The 15711-nt window shown below is 46.3% G+C and overlaps 1 protein-coding gene across 1 annotated transcript; it reads right to left on the reverse strand.

The window, feature by feature from the left end:
* Positions 1 to 2006: 2006 nt before the first annotated feature.
* Positions 2007 to 14786, reverse strand: LOC147605708 (uncharacterized). The gene is made up of 4 exons (XM_086793637.1): positions 13475 to 14786; positions 13226 to 13366; positions 12963 to 13130; positions 2007 to 2051 (listed from the first exon to the last, which is right to left on the reverse strand). Exons 1-4 carry the CDS (start codon positions 14192 to 14194, stop codon positions 2007 to 2009), a joined length of 1074 nt encoding a protein of 357 aa, XP_086649763.1. The 5' UTR covers positions 14195 to 14786.
* Positions 14787 to 15711: the final 925 nt, after the last annotated feature.

Genomic DNA, 15711 nt, shown 5'->3' on the forward strand with positions numbered 1-15711 from the left:
ATCCTCTCTTTCAACATCACGAAAAAGAGGTAAGTGCTTTCATATCTTTCTTGTATTATTATTGCACTCTTGGGTGCTAGGGATTTGTTTTGTAGGTTTGCACATAAGCGTTATGCATAATGCTTTATGCATAATGCTCATGCATGCTTTATGCATAAGGCCTCATGCATAAGCTTTAAATTTTCTTACTCATTTGACTTAAAGAGAGTCGGGACTAGTTGTTTAATTTATTTTTTAAAATTTTCTTGGTTTGTTTATTTTTTTTATTTGTATAGATGTGGCATGGGTCCTCGTTCTCTTGTCCCAGAGAGGCTTTCATCGATTCTCAAAGACTGCTTGCTAGGGAGGTAGAGGGTATCTTTAGCTATACTCCCACTCTCGAGCAGTTGTTGGTAGCCTATGCTGCAGGCACCTCTTTACCATCAGGTCCGCAATTTTATTGAGTCATTTTTGTTAGTGCTAACTGACTCGAAGCTTTATTTTAACACCGTGATAATTTTGGTAGATTATGCTACATCACACTATTTTTGGGGTTGAATGGTTAACCATACAATTTTGAAAGAAGATTAGATTATCTCGATTTTTCTTTATAGTACCCATAAATTGATATCACTTCCGGCTTCGCTAGAAAAAAAATTCTACCGTGGATGCAGACTTTGCATCGATACGATTCTGTTCCGTGTCTGACATTCATTCTAGTACTTGACCCCGAAGATCTTTGACCAATTAATCAGTTTTCACTATGGGGAAAGAGCTTTTATTTGAACGGGTCGCACACTAAGCATAGCAAATTTTTTTTAATTTGAAAGAAAAAAGTGAGTGTAGATTGTTAGAATTGGAATAGAATGGAGCTGTCGTGCATTCCGCCAATATTTCTCAAATAGTTTCACTTCCTATGGAAGGAATCATTCAGTATCCCTAAATATCCAAATCTTTATGCCTAAAACCCCATGAATCATTTAGGCCGGATGGTAGCAATAATTTATATGGGCCCTAATAGTCTGGAGAGGAACTCTACCCTCCCTGGCCCACTCGACTCGAGCCATTTCACTACCATTGAGACGTCCGGCTATTTGTATCTTAATACCTTTATTTTACTGGTTCTTCCAACCAATTCGATAGCTCTCTTCATAGTCCTTCGAAAAGTAACCCTATTTTTTGACTATGAAGCAACATGTTTCGCTAGGATTTTTGGTTTCCCATATGGTTGAGCAACATTATTCAGGTCTATTCGAAGCTTTCGATTCCTGAGACCTAACATATTTTCTATATCGCTTTTCATTTGATCAATTCCTAGACTCTGCTCCTCAATGAGTAGATCGGGAAATCCTGTATGTATCTCAATGTGAATGGGATCCGTCTTTCGCTGAATCTCTATATGCCCAACCCCGCCATAATTTGAAGAATCCTTCACGTGTTTTTCTACATACCTCTCAATGGAGGTGCATATTTTTTTATCTTCTTCAAGAGATTTTGGATAATCTTCCATCTGTGTGAACCGGTAAGAATAATGCTTCTAATTTACACCGAGTCGAAAACCGAGTGGATGAATCTTTCGCCCCATATATATTCTTCCCTGACTCAATATTAGATTAGTCTTTATTTGATATTCCTCTATTTCCCACATCCCAACAGCGTCCTTTGCCAGGCACTTCACTTGCCTTTACATTCACCCCTCATCCGTCAGCCCTAGTTAGTGTTATAGCATCTCCTACATCTCCACCTTCAAGAGATGTGACACCTCATAGTTCTCATGGCTCTTATGAGAGTGGCAGTCGTCATCTCGTAGATAGGGAGGATAGTCATGGAGATAGTGGAAGTCGTACCTCACGCCGCACTAGCCTTGAGAGTGGAGGTGAAGGAGATAGAGGGTGCCTAGGGTAGTGCTTTGGGGGTGGGGATAGTTTTTCAGAGTCACCACCACATCATGATGATATATCATATTATGATATCATAGATGTGCACTACAAGAGAATCATTGTTTTTTTTACGCTTAGTTTCCATGCCTAGTTGCGCACAAGATAATTTGAAATGTCGAGGGTGCGCAAAATCTGGAAAGATTTTGAATTTGAATGAAAAGTAGCGACCGTCGAAAAAGCCGTCGAAATATACGTCGAAAAGAGTGTGGAAATTTTATTTTTTCAACTCTTATTTCCACCCTTTTTCCCACGGTTATTTCGATGCTTTTTTCCACTCTTATTTCGATGCTTTTTCCACGCTTATTTCGACTCTTATATGTTTTTTCCATGCTTTTTTCACTGTTATTTTGGTGCTTTTTCCACGCTTATTTTGACTCATATATCGATGGCGCAGGTTGTTACAGTAAAACAAAACCTCTCTTTTTTCTGTGTTTTTTTCCATGCGCGTGTGTTTTTCTTGCTTCCTCACCAGGTATGCCTCCTTTTTCCTCACTCCCATCTCCTCTTGGTTACATGTACATGTAATGTAAAATGTCTGTGTGTGTAATTATGAGTAATTTTCTTATTTTTTTGCTCTCATTTGTTTTGCAGGTTCTTTCTCTCTCCCAAGCTCTTCTCCACCTCCTTCTTTGCCCTCCCTCCCCTCCCCTCCCCTCCCCTCCCCTCCCCTCTCCTCTCCTCTTGGTTGTTAAATTGGTGTGTGTGTGTTGAAGGATAAACCTCCTTGTGTATCCATGCTATTCACACTTTTAGGGTTTTGTATTACTAATTCTTTTCTCAACTTTTTGTTTTGTTTTGTAGGTCTTCTAATCCTCTCTTTGAACTTCACCAAAAAGAGGTGAAATTTTTTTCTCTCTTTTCTCTCTTTTCGATTTTGTATGTATGCATTAGGTTCTTAGGGCTTTTGTATGTATGCATTACTAATCCTTTCCTCACCCTTTTGTTGGTTTTGTAGGTCTTCTAATCTTCTCTTTCAACATCACCAAAAAAGAGGTAAGTGCTTTCGGGTGGTTGCAAGATGAGGTTATCTAGTTTCATGGCGTGGGCGCCCTTGGCTTTAGCTGAAAAACAGGCATTTTTTCAAGAAGAATAGCCAATCTCTCATAGTTAGCCAAGGAGTTTCACTTCAAGGTCTTCTAATGAAACATCATATGCAAAGTTGGGCACCTAAAACTATAATCTGATCGAATATCCAATAATTGCAAATCCCCTTTTCTTTGGGAACCAAGTTTGTATACAGGCCCTGTCCTAGGTTTAGACAGGTATAGTGAATGTGAGTAAATTGCCTATAACTTTTACATTATTACTCATACGATGTTCCCACTTTGCATTTCACAAATACAAATAACATAGAGCTTAACTTGATTTATCGAGTAATTTTTGATGTGTTCTACTATTTTCTATATTATTTAAAAGATATTAGAATTGTTAAAAAACATACTATTTTATCCTCCCACCACATCTACCATTTAAAATGCTCAAATTGTATGGATCTAGTGATGATTAGATTGGGAAAGATTAGTATAATGTGGGTATAAGATAAAATTACAAATCTAACGGTTTGATTTTTGTAGATTTACTTTGGAAAATTTATTATGACTGTCAGAGGCCCATTAAATCAATAGTAATTTAATTCTAGAAAATTAAATATTGAATCTTTCAATCTAAAAACTCATGGGATCAATACTCTTGTTGCCATGAATTTATCAAAAAAAATTTGGCTTGATTTGAGTATGGGAAGGTCCATTTTCAATCCTCCCAAGTGAAAATTCCCATATTGTGTCCACTCTCCCCTTTTCAAGTCTAAAACCAATCCTAGTTAGGTTTGGAAATCTAGGCTTGGTAAACTTCACAGCTTAGGTTTCATTCCATGTGTGAGGCTTGGGTAGGCCCAAACCTTATACATGCATGCCACTTTATGTCCACGTGAGCATCGAGAGGATCCACATAAGCAGCTTGCCACCTCAGCTTGCCACCTCCACCTTCCATGTCAACATGGTCAACCTAGTTGACTCCCCACCTCATCATCCTAGTCATCATTAATGCCACATCATCTTGCCACCTTTGCATGCCACCTCGCACATGGTGACATGGCATGCCACATCATGGAATTGCCACATCAACCATAATAGTGCCACATGTCAAGAGAATGCCACGTGTCATGCACGCTTGTGACACGTGGCATCTCCTTCCCACCTCCCCTCTTTTTTCAAAAACATATTTTTGGAAAAGTTAATTTAGTAATTTAGAGAAATAGAATATAGAAATTTAAATAATAAAATATATGTAACTTATTAAATAAAAGAATTTAAAATCACTAATTTAAAAGGATTATATTTTGGGATTAGATCAATAAAAATATTATTAAAGATCATATTATTAATTTTAAAAAAATAAATTTTTTATTTTTATATTTCTTGAAAATTTTTTATGTAGAATAAACCTTTGAATAAAATATGAAAAAAATACTTTATTTAAAAAAAGCAGTTATATAATTATAAAATAAAAGATTTCTTTAAAGATATATTTATATATATTTATATATCTGGTAATGATAAATATTTAGACTTGTTAATAAATATTATAAATAATATTAATTTTTAAGTGGATAATAGTTTATCTTTAAATATCTTTATGTTTATCTTAGTTATCCAATCAATCTTAGATAGGAAATCCAGTGAGATTTGAAGTGGATAACCTATTTTTCCTATATAATCACACATCTCTAGTACTATCCCACACTTATCTGTAGTACTATCCCATCATTGAGCCCTTATAATATTTTCTCTCTTAGCTTCCTTGAGAATGGGTTCTCAAAGCCGTAGGAGTCGGAAACGTGATAGGACTAGACTCCCCCCCATCCACCAAGTTCAAGAGGAGGAGAGGAGAAGGGTAGCTCGTGAGAAAAAGAGAGAGTGGAGAGCACGTCAACGAGCAACACCTTCCGTTGGCGATGATCCAAGCCTTGCTCCTCCTCTTCCACTTCCTCTCCCTTCGCCCTCTTCCCCCCCACTACCCCTTAGTTTAGATAATCCACATGAACCCGCCCTTCTTGAGTCCTCTCTTCTACAAGAACCCACCCCCCCTCCTTTGGGCGCCCTTCGTGTGGATAGGAAAGAACTATCAAAGTCAGGGGCACATCGTCGTGCCCATGCAATCTTCCAATCCTATTTCAAAGACCTCACATCTTCATCACAGGCATGTGTGCTTGATGCTTTGATTGATCTGCCCAACATGGCCAACTGCAGGGCGCTTTCCGACATTGGAGGTCGAAGAGAGAGGAGAGCTGGCATGGCGGTGCTACAAAGTGTTCGTCATTCCTATATAGTTAACAAGAAGAGGAACTCTGCGGACGCTTTGGCTGCTCGACGGGCTATTGTGGCAGCCATAAGTAGCTCCCAAATGAAGGGTAAGGTTAGTGCCACATCTCGCATCCTTTCCATAGCACCACACGCACTTAGAGTTGGGTCTATTAGGCGACAAAGTTTAGATGCCAATGAGGTTGGTGCTATGTGGGCGAGTAGTGGTCGTGTAGCTAGGCATGATCGCCTACTAGATGAAACCACTAGAACCTTGATAGAAAGTTTTTGGGAGGAGAATTGTCGTGCATCGCCAGTTTTCAAGAAAGCTTTGCGTAAGAGAGTGACAAGAGGAGTGTTCATTGAGCACGGTGCTTGCTTTCTTGAAATGTCCCAAACTGAGTTGTATTCTCAGTTTGTAGCTTCGTATCCAGAGCTTAAAATTGGGCAAAGGTCATTTGAGGGGTGTAAGCCTTGGTTTGTGAGGTACTCACGTCAGCGTGACACATGTTGTTGTCGCTACCATGTTGAGTTCAATCTTTTTTATGATGTGTTCCGTTCTCTTAGTGGGCATAGAGAGTTGCCTCGTAGTCCACGTGATTTCATCCACTCTCTTTTGTGTGCACGCACGGAGGATGCCCAGTTCCATAGGATGCCTTGTGTGGAGAGCAATTGCACATCATGTGGTTCACTTGCACATCTACAGATGGTAGATCTTGATGCAAGTGACCAAGAGATAGTGGCATGGCAACGTTATGAGTATGTGACACACCAGCTCCAGAGTGGTGGACAGTCCAGGAAGTTGCAGCTCGTGGACAAACATACACCACGTTGTCACTTCACAGCCACATTTAGGGAGCAGATCTACCCCTACATACGGCACAGTCATTGTGCCAAGTGGCAGGATCGTCAGTTCCGAGCATGCCTAGCAGAGTTTCCTATTGGTGTGGTCGTCTCTGTGATTGATTTTGCAGAGAACTACACTTTCACACCTTTTCAGGAGATACAATCTGAGTATTACTTCTCAGAGCAGGTAATGGTTATATTTTGTACTATTTGTTTTATGTTTGAGCTTCATTACTTAATTGATTTTTTGTGTCCTAAACGTATGTATTGCTTCCCTCACCAGGTTGCTATTTTGGTCCACATTAGCTATCGACATGCAGAGGCTCATGTAGATGGGATAGCGAGTACCCCCGAGACCCGTGTCATTATTCGAGAGTATCATTTCTATATCAGTGATGATCGTTCACATGATGCACATTTTGTGCAACACTGCTTTCGTCTCCATGACGATTTTTTAGGAGATTATGGGATCAGACATGTCCAGCGATGGGTTTGGTCGGATGGTTGTGGCGCACAGTTCAAGTCATCACGTCAATTCTATTGGCTCTACAGGTTGTACTTATGGCTTTCTTACATTTTCAATTAAACTAAATTCACTAGAACATCTTAAAGAAAACAATAACTAAGACTATCTTTTATGGATTTATAGGTGGCATGTGCAGTCTAGTATCCCAGTGATTTGGTCATTCTTTGAGACTGGTCACGGGAAGGGTGAGCATGATGGTGCAGGCGCGTGTGTGAAACGTGCCTTGAGGCGTCATCAGCTGCGACAGGATGCTCAGCGGTTCAGAGATGCGGGCCACGTAGTCGAGTGGTGCTCCCAACATTTGTGTGGGAGTGCAGCATCATCGTACCCCAGACGTGATGCTCGGATTGTCAGGAGATTTTTTTGGCATGTGGATGGTGGCACGATTGACCGCAGAGCCTCCCATGATTGTGACACAGTACCTGGCACCTTGGGCTTACATTCCATCAGGAGCACGTGCATGGCGGCCCCCACGATTTACACACGACGGTTTGCATGCTTCTGTGGAGCATGTATGGATGGCGATTGGTCACATTGTGCCTCGAGAGGATGGGCAGATGCATGGATACAGACATTCCTCTCCCCCGAGCATCCTTCACATCCAGTGGTGTCTGTTGAGCACACAGGTCCTGCGTTCATGGTCAGTTATGATGACCTGACAGATTTGCTACAGGAGGGTGATGTATTTGCTGTTATTGCCAGTGAGGGAAACAGCGAGGGAGTAGACTACTATCTGATGAGTTGCACTAGGCCAAAGTGCATGCTTGACCAGGATACAGTGGATGATCATGGGTTTTCTTATGACGCCCATAGCATGATTGTGGCAGGCCGGTTCTACCAGCAGATTCGACTTCATCGGGGGAGTCTTGAGTTCCAGCAGTGGAAGTGGGAGTTAGAGGCATTTCAATTCTCTCATCTAGTGGTTGCTACCAGGCTCACTCTTGTTCGAGTACAGAGCCGAAAACACAGTTCTCACCCTCGTTTTCGGCTTCGAGTGGATGACCATGAGAGCATTCTAGAGCAGTTGAGAGCTAGAGAGGGTGCTGCTGACTAGATCTCTATCTTGATAGTGACTAAACTCAGACTAGCTGGGTTAGCTCACTTACATTGTACTTAGATTTTTGGGCAGTGACTAACCTCAGACTAGCTGGGGTAGCTCATTTTCATTCTGATGTACTTATTTGATGTTTATATCATTATGAGTTTTCTCATTATTGAGTATCATTACATTTTAGTTGATGTTCTTGATTTTATTATATTTTTTAACACTTTGGCTATCATATTGTTTGTTGAAAATCTCCATGTGGGGGGGGCCCACCCCCACACGCTTGCAAAGTTTGGTCCCCATCGGAGCATGTTTGGATTGGCAATGGGCGCCCAGTGCGGGTTTTTCAAGTCTCTTGGTGCTTAAGAGGCCATGGAAAATCCGGGCCTTCCCCATACCATCGTACCCAAACATGCTCCGATGGGGACCAAACTTTGCAAGCGTGTGGGGGTGGGCCCCCCCACATGCTTGCAAAGTTTGGTCCCCATCGGAGCATGTTTGGGTTGGCAATGGGCGCCCAGTGCGGGTTTTTCAAGTCTCTTGGTGCTTAAGAGGCCATGGAAAATCCGGGCCTTCCCCATACCATCGTACCCAAACATGCTCCGATGGGGACCAAACTTTGCAAGAATGTGGGGGGGGCCCACCCCCACACGCTTGCAAAGTTTGGTCCCCATCGGAGCATGTTTGGGTACGATGGTATGGGGAAGGCCCGGATTTTCCATGGCCTCTTAAGCACCAAGAGACTTGAAAAAACCGCACTGGGCGCCCATTGCCAACCCAAACATGCTCCGATGGGGACCAAACTTTGCAAGCATGTGGGGGGGGCCCACCCCCACACGCTTGCAAAGTTTGGTCCCCATCGGAGCATGTTTGGGTACGATGGTATGGGGAAGGCGCGGATTTTCCATGGCCTCTTAAGCACCAAGAGACTTGAAAAACCCGCACTGGGCGCCGATTGCCAACCCAAACATGCTCCGATGGGGACCAAACTTTGCAAGCGTGTGGGGGGGGCCCACCCCCACATGCTTGCAAAGTTTGGTCCCCATCGGAGCATGTTTGGGTACGATGGTATGGGGAAGGCCCGGATTTTCCATGGCCTCTTAAGCACCAAGAGACTTGAAAAAACCGCACTGGGCGCCGATTGCCAACCCAAACATGCTCCGATGGGGACCAAACTTTGCAAGCGTGTGGGGGGGCCCACCCCCACATGCTTGCAAAGTTTGGTCCCCATCGGAGCATGTTTGGGTACGATGGTATGGGGAAGGCCCGGATTTTCCATGGCCTCTTAAGCACCAAGAGACTTGAAAAAACCGCACTGGGCGCCGATTGCCAACCCAAACATGCTCCGATGGGGACCAAACTTTGCAAGCGTGTGGGGGGGGCCCACCCCCACACGCTTGCAAAGTTTGGTCCCCATCGGAGCATGTTTGGGTACGATGGTATGGGGAAGGCCCGAATTTTCCATGGCCTCTTAAGCACCAAGAGACTTGAAAAACCCGCACTGGGCGCCGATTGCCAACCCAAACATGCTCCGATGGGGACCAAACTTTGCAAGCGTGTGGGGGGGGCCCACCCCCACATGCTTGCAAAGTTTGGTCCCCATCGGAGCATGTTTGGGTACGATGGTATGGGGAAGGCCCGGATTTTCCATGGCCTCTTAAGCACCAAGAGACTTGAAAAAACCGCACTGGGCGCCGATTGCCAACCCAAACATGCTCCGATGGGGACCAAACTTTGCAAGCGTGTGGGGGGGGCCCACCCCCACATGCTTGCAAAGTTTGGTCCCCATCGGAGCATGTTTGGGTACGATGGTATGGGGAAGGCCCGGATTTTCCATGGCCTCTTAAGCACCAAGAGACTTGAAAAAACCGCACTGGGCGCCGATTGCCAACCCAAACATGCTCCGATGGGGACCAAACTTTGCAAGCGTGTGGGGGGGGCCCACCCCCACATGCTTGCAAAGTTTGGTCCCCATCGGAGCATGTTTGGGTACGATGGTATGGGGAAGGCCCGGATTTTCCATGGCCTCTTAAGCACCAAGAGACTTGAAAAAACCGCACTGGGCGCCGATTGCCAACCCAAACATGCTCCGATGGGGACCAAACTTTGCAAGCGTGTGGGGGGGGCCCACCCCCACACGCTTGCAAAGTTTGGTCCCCATCGGAGCATGTTTGGGTACGATGGTATGGGGAAGGCCCGGATTTTCCATGGCCTCTTAAGCACCAAGAGACTTGAAAAAACCGCACTGGGCGCCCATTGCCAACCCAAACATGCTCCGATGCGGACCAAACTTTGCAAGCATGTGGGGGGGGCCCACCCCCACACGCTTGCAAAGTTTGGTCCCCATCGGAGCATGTTTGGGTACGATGGTATGGGGAAGGCCCGGATTTTCCATGGCCTCTTAAGCACCAAGAGACTTGAAAAAACCGCACTGGGCGCCCATTGCCAACCCAAACATGCTCCGATGCGGACCAAACTTTGCAAGCATGTGGGGGGGGCCCACCCCCACACGCTTGCAAAGTTTGGTCCCCATCGGAGCATGTTTGGGTACGATGGTATGGGGAAGGCCCGGATTTTCCATGGCCTCTTAAGCACCAAGAGACTTGAAAAAACCGCACTGGGCGCCCATTGCCAATCCAAACATGCTCCGATGGGGACCAAACTTTGCAAGCGTGTGGGGGTGGGCCCCCCCCACATGCTTGCAAAGTTTGGTCCCCATCGGAGCATGTTTGGGTACGATGGTATGGGGAAGGCCCGGATTTTCCATGGCCTCTTAAGCACCAAGAGACTTGAAAAAACCGCACTGGGCGCCCATTGCCAACCCAAACATGCTCCGATGGGGACCAAACTTTGCAAGCATGTGGGGGGGGCCCACCCCCACACGCTTGCAAAGTTTGGTCCCCATCGGAGCATGTGCGAAGACGATGGTATGGGGAAGGCTTCATTTTCCATGGCCTCTTAAGCACCAAGAGACTTGAAAAACCGGCACTGGGCGCCGATTGCCAATCCAAACATGCTCCGATGGGGACCAAACTTTGCAAGCGTGTGGGGGTGGGCCCCCCCCACACGCTTGCAAAGTTTGGTCCCCATCGGAGCATGTTTGGGTACGATGGTATGGGGAAGGCCCGGATTTTCCATGGCCTCTTAAGCACCAAGAGACTTGAAAAAACCGCACTGGGCGCCCATTGCCAATCCAAACATGCTCCGATGGGGACCAAACTTTGCAAGCGTGTGGGGGTGGGCCCCCCCCACATGCTTGCAAAGTTTGGTCCCCATCGGAGCATGTTTGGGTACGATGGTATGGGGAAGGCCCGGATTTTCCATGGCCTCTTAAGCACCAAGAGACTTGAAAAACCCGCACTGGGCGCCCATTGCCAATCCAAACATGCTCCGATGGGGACCAAACTTTGCAAGCATGTGGGGGGGGCCCACCCCCACATGCTTGCAAAGTTTGGTCCCCATTGGAGCATGTTTGGGTACGATGGTATGGGGAAGGCCCGGATTTTCCATGGCCTCTTAAGCACCAAGAGACTTGAAAAACCCGCACTGGGCGCCCATTGCCAATCCAAACATGCTCCGATGGGGACCAAACTTTGCAAGCATGTGGGGGGCTCCGATGGGGACCAAACTTTGCAAGCATGTGGGGGGGGCCCACCCCCACATGCTTGCAAAGTTTGGTCCCCATCGGAGCATGTTTGGGTACGATGGTATGGGGAAGGCCCGGATTTTCCATGGCCTCTTAAGCACCAAGAGACTTGAAAAACCCGCACTGGGCGCCCATTGCCAATCCAAACATGCTCCGATGGGGACCAAACTTTGCAAGCATGTGGGGGGGGCCCACCCCCACATGCTTGCAAAGTTTGGTCCCCATCGGAGCATGTTTGGGTACGACGGTATGGGGAAGGCCCAGATTTTCCATGGCCTCTTAAGCACCAAGATACTTGAAAAACCCGCACTGGGCGCCCATTGCCAATCCAAACATGCTCCGATGGGGACCAAACTTTGCAAGCATGTGGGGGGGGCCCACCCCCACACGCTTGCAAAGTTTGGTCCCCATCGGAGCATGTTTGGGTACGATGGTATGGGGAAGGCCCGGATTTTCCATGGCCTCTTAAGCACCAAGAGACTTGAAAAAACCACACTGGGCGCCCATTGCCAACCCAAACATGCTCCGATGGGGACCAAACTTTGCAAGCATGTGGGGGGGGCCCACCCCCACATGCTTGCAAAGTTTGGTCCCCATCGGAGCATGTTTGGGTACGATGGCATGGAGATTTTCAACAAACAATATGATAGCAAAAGTGTTAAGAAATATAATAAAATCAAGAACATCAACTAAAATGTAATGATACTCAATAATGAGAAAACTCATAATGATATAAACATCAAATAAGTACATCAGAATGAAAATGAGCTACCCCAGCTAGCCTGAGGTTAGTCACTGCCCAAAAATCTAAGTACAATGTAAGTGAGCTAACCCAGCTAGTCTGAGTTTAGTCACTATCAACAGCAACCCAATCAAAATCGTCATCTCTAACTGCCGGTCGACGTGCGCGTCGAGGCTGCTGTGCACGTCGAGGCTGCTGTGCACGTCGAGGCGGCTGTGCCGGCTGCGGGGGTCGTCGAATGTCTGCGGGGAGGTCTGCCTCAAAGGAAGGATCGTGAGCTGGTGCCGGTATACTCGGGAGCTCACGAGTCCCAAAAGCTGCTATGGCCCTCTCTCTCTCTCTGCGTCGTGCTAATGCAAGACGCCTCTGTCTGTACACCCAAAATCTATAATCTGCAATGGTGCGTGTCTGCCACTCTGCTCGTGTAAGCTCCTCTGCTGTAAGGACACGCTGCTCATGAGAAGCAGCACTGCTGCTAGCACCATCACCCGCTGTGCCACTAGGGCCAGCACCACCCACGCGCTCAAATGCTGTCACCTGGCTCTCATGTAGCACTCTCTGGTAAGCGTCGAACTCATGTGAGCTCCACTCTATCTCAGGAGGCACCTCATGCTCCTGGTCTCTATCGTCGAAGGCGTCGAGTCCCAAGTCCATAGCTGATGTAAAGTCGACAGGCCTCCCAGTCCTGGCATCTACTCGTACAAGGCCTGGGTGAAGATCATCGATGCCCAATACCCTGTACGTCGCTAAGTCGACGCGTGCACGGCAGGATGGGCATGCTGAGAACCGGACGAGCTCCTGGGTGATGCAAGACAAGTGGAAAATATGTCCACATCCTAGGGCATATCCTCCTGTACTGTCAATGTCCTCGATGCATAAACAGCAGCACGCATCCCATAGGAAGGGAGGTGCATCCTGAGGGAGAGGTCGTCGAAAAACCTCTGTGATAGGCCGTGGATATAACGGTAGGTAAGGCACTGTCACATCGGATGATCTACGATACTCTCGAACATGCAGCATCAGCTGCTCTGCCCTGTGCTGGGCAATCTGCTCCATGATCTGATGATGCTGTGCCTCAGCTCTGGAGCTCTCTACCTCGGTCCGAGCCTACGCAAAAAAGTAAAGCATTAAAATATTTGGTTAGTCTCTCATTAGGTATTACTTAAAGAAATTTGTAACTTAAACGTGCAAGAGAAACCTACCTGCTGGATGTCGGACTCTCTCAGATGCTGTGCCTCTGCAGTAGCTGCCTCTGCCATCTGTAATGCAGCTCGGAGGCGGTCTATCTCCGCTCTCGCCTCTACCAACTCCTGAGTGAGCCTCTGAGTGGCAGGTGTGGGAACCTGCGTGACACAATCAACCATGCTGCTCATGTAAAAATATAGAAAAGTACATATAAACATGAAGATAAATGACCAAAAAAACTTAAGACGTAATCTATATGTAAATACCTCCACATCTGTCGTCGGTATAGCTCGTGAGAATAGGCGCACCACGTGCTGGATGCTCTCCGTGGTACTCCGTACGTCAATGCCGACCTGCGTGCCAAGAGCCTCTACTGTCGACAATGGCACAAAGGAAGGATCTGTGGCGGCAGGTGCTACACGAAGTGCTGGTGGAGGCCGCCTACCCTGGTCCTGGAGACGGCCTCGGCCAGCACCACCACCCGGACGATGGCTGGTGTAATCGACCTCCTCCCCTAAGACAAACTCCGCATATAACTGCTTTGCGAAGTATATGGGGATCTGGCGGTTGTTCGGCATCCTCCCATATGCGGCAACATATCGACTATAGATATGTGCCGCCATACGAGGATGCGAACACCGCGAAATAGTGAGGGGCTTCCCCGCCCCGGGCCTCATCCCACGACTATCGAGGAAAAGATCTAGGAAAGCCCCATCCCTAATAGGAGCAAGATCACAGACCTGACGATATGTCAGGCCATGTGACACCGGAGCAGCGCGATGGTGGGCTATCCACTCATCTACATAAACAATATCGTGAAGGCTACGAAGGGACGCAAGCATCGCCTCCAAGTCTGCCACGATATGTAATGTAGACGGAGTGTCTCTAGCACTCCTACGGATAGCCGCTAGCTCACGGTCTATCTCCGCGATGAGGTCCGCAATAGATGAGCGGCCCTCCTCGTGGCCCTCCTCGTGGCCCTCCATGCTAAAACCTAAGCCCAATGTGAAGGGTCCAATGTGAAGGGTCTAATGTGAAAGGTCTAATGTGAAAGGTCTAATGCTTAGTGCTAAGTAGCACTAATGAAGCTAAAAACAAAGCTAATGGGCTCACTAACACTAATCCAAATCAAGAGAGAGCAAGGGAGTGAAAACGACTTGTGAAAATGAGCCAAAAAAAAAAGTTTTCCGGTTTTATAACCTCGATCGAGGTTCGGTAACATCATGCAATTTAGGGTTTGCAAGATTAACGCTCTGGATATTAGGGTTAGTGCAACATACGGCCAAGATACACACCTAATTCTAGGGTTGGGGAAGGATCGACGGCTGAGATTTGATATTAATATCTCGATCGAGGTAATTGGACGGCCACGATTTAGAGGCATTACCACGAAAAGGTATCTCGACGGTCAAGATTCATTATATACCTCGATCGAGATATTTAAACGGCCGAGATCGCATCTTCCAGCGTACGTGAATGGACGGTATAGATTGCGTTTCCTTATCTCGATCGAGATAATTGGACGGTGGATATTGCATCTACGTATCTCGATCGAGATATTCGGACGGTGCAGATTGAATCTCTATATCACGATCGAGATATTTGGACGGCTGAGATTTGAACGGAGTATCTCGATCGAGATATGGGGACGGTGGAGATTGTATCCGATTACCTCGAACAATGAATGGTCGCGATTGGATGTATATTTCTCGTTCGAGATACGTGGACGATGGAGATGTGCTAGTCAAATATGCCTACGGGGATACAGCGTGGCCCTGATGTGGATCCGAGTGGCATAGATATCTCGATCGAGATATTGTGGTGGCGGTGACATGTATTGGTGACATGGATGACGCCTGGAAAGCCGGACCTGCTAGCGTGGCATTAGTTGGCATCTCGATCGAGATATGTCGATTTAGGCTCGGGAGCCACGTGTCGTCTTTTGATTGGCGGCACTATCACGATCGAGGTACTCCGCCCGAGATGGATGGATGTCCCAATTTTGGAGAGAGTGAACGAAAGTGAGTACCCTCATCTTGCAACCACCCTTTCCTCTCTTTCCTATCTTTTTATCCTCTCTTTCCTCTATTTTTATCTATACCAAAAAGAAGGGTTTTGTTATGTAGGTCCTCTATGCATAGAGCTTAATGCATATGCATAGAGCTTAATGCATATGCATAGAGCTCTAACCATAGAGCTTAATCTATGCATTAAGCTCTATTCGTATAGCTTAATGCATAGATTAAGCTCTATGCATGCATTCATAATGCATGGAGATATATGCATAGATTAAGCTCTATGCATGCATTCATAATGCATAGATTAAGCTCTACGCATGCATTCATAATGCATAGAGATATATACATAGATTAAGCTCTATGCATGCATTAAGCTCTATACATAGAGATTAATGCATGCATAGAGCTTAATCTATGCATGCATTAAGCTCTATGCATGCATGCTTAATGTATAGTGTCGGGGTACGGTTTAGTTTAGGATAGCG

Source organism: Cibotium barometz, chromosome 59, assembly GCF_041138505.1.
Source record: "Cibotium barometz isolate CiBa-2024 chromosome 59, ASM4113850v1, whole genome shotgun sequence".
In the NCBI taxonomy this organism is placed as follows: domain Eukaryota; kingdom Viridiplantae; phylum Streptophyta; class Polypodiopsida; order Cyatheales; family Cibotiaceae; genus Cibotium; species Cibotium barometz.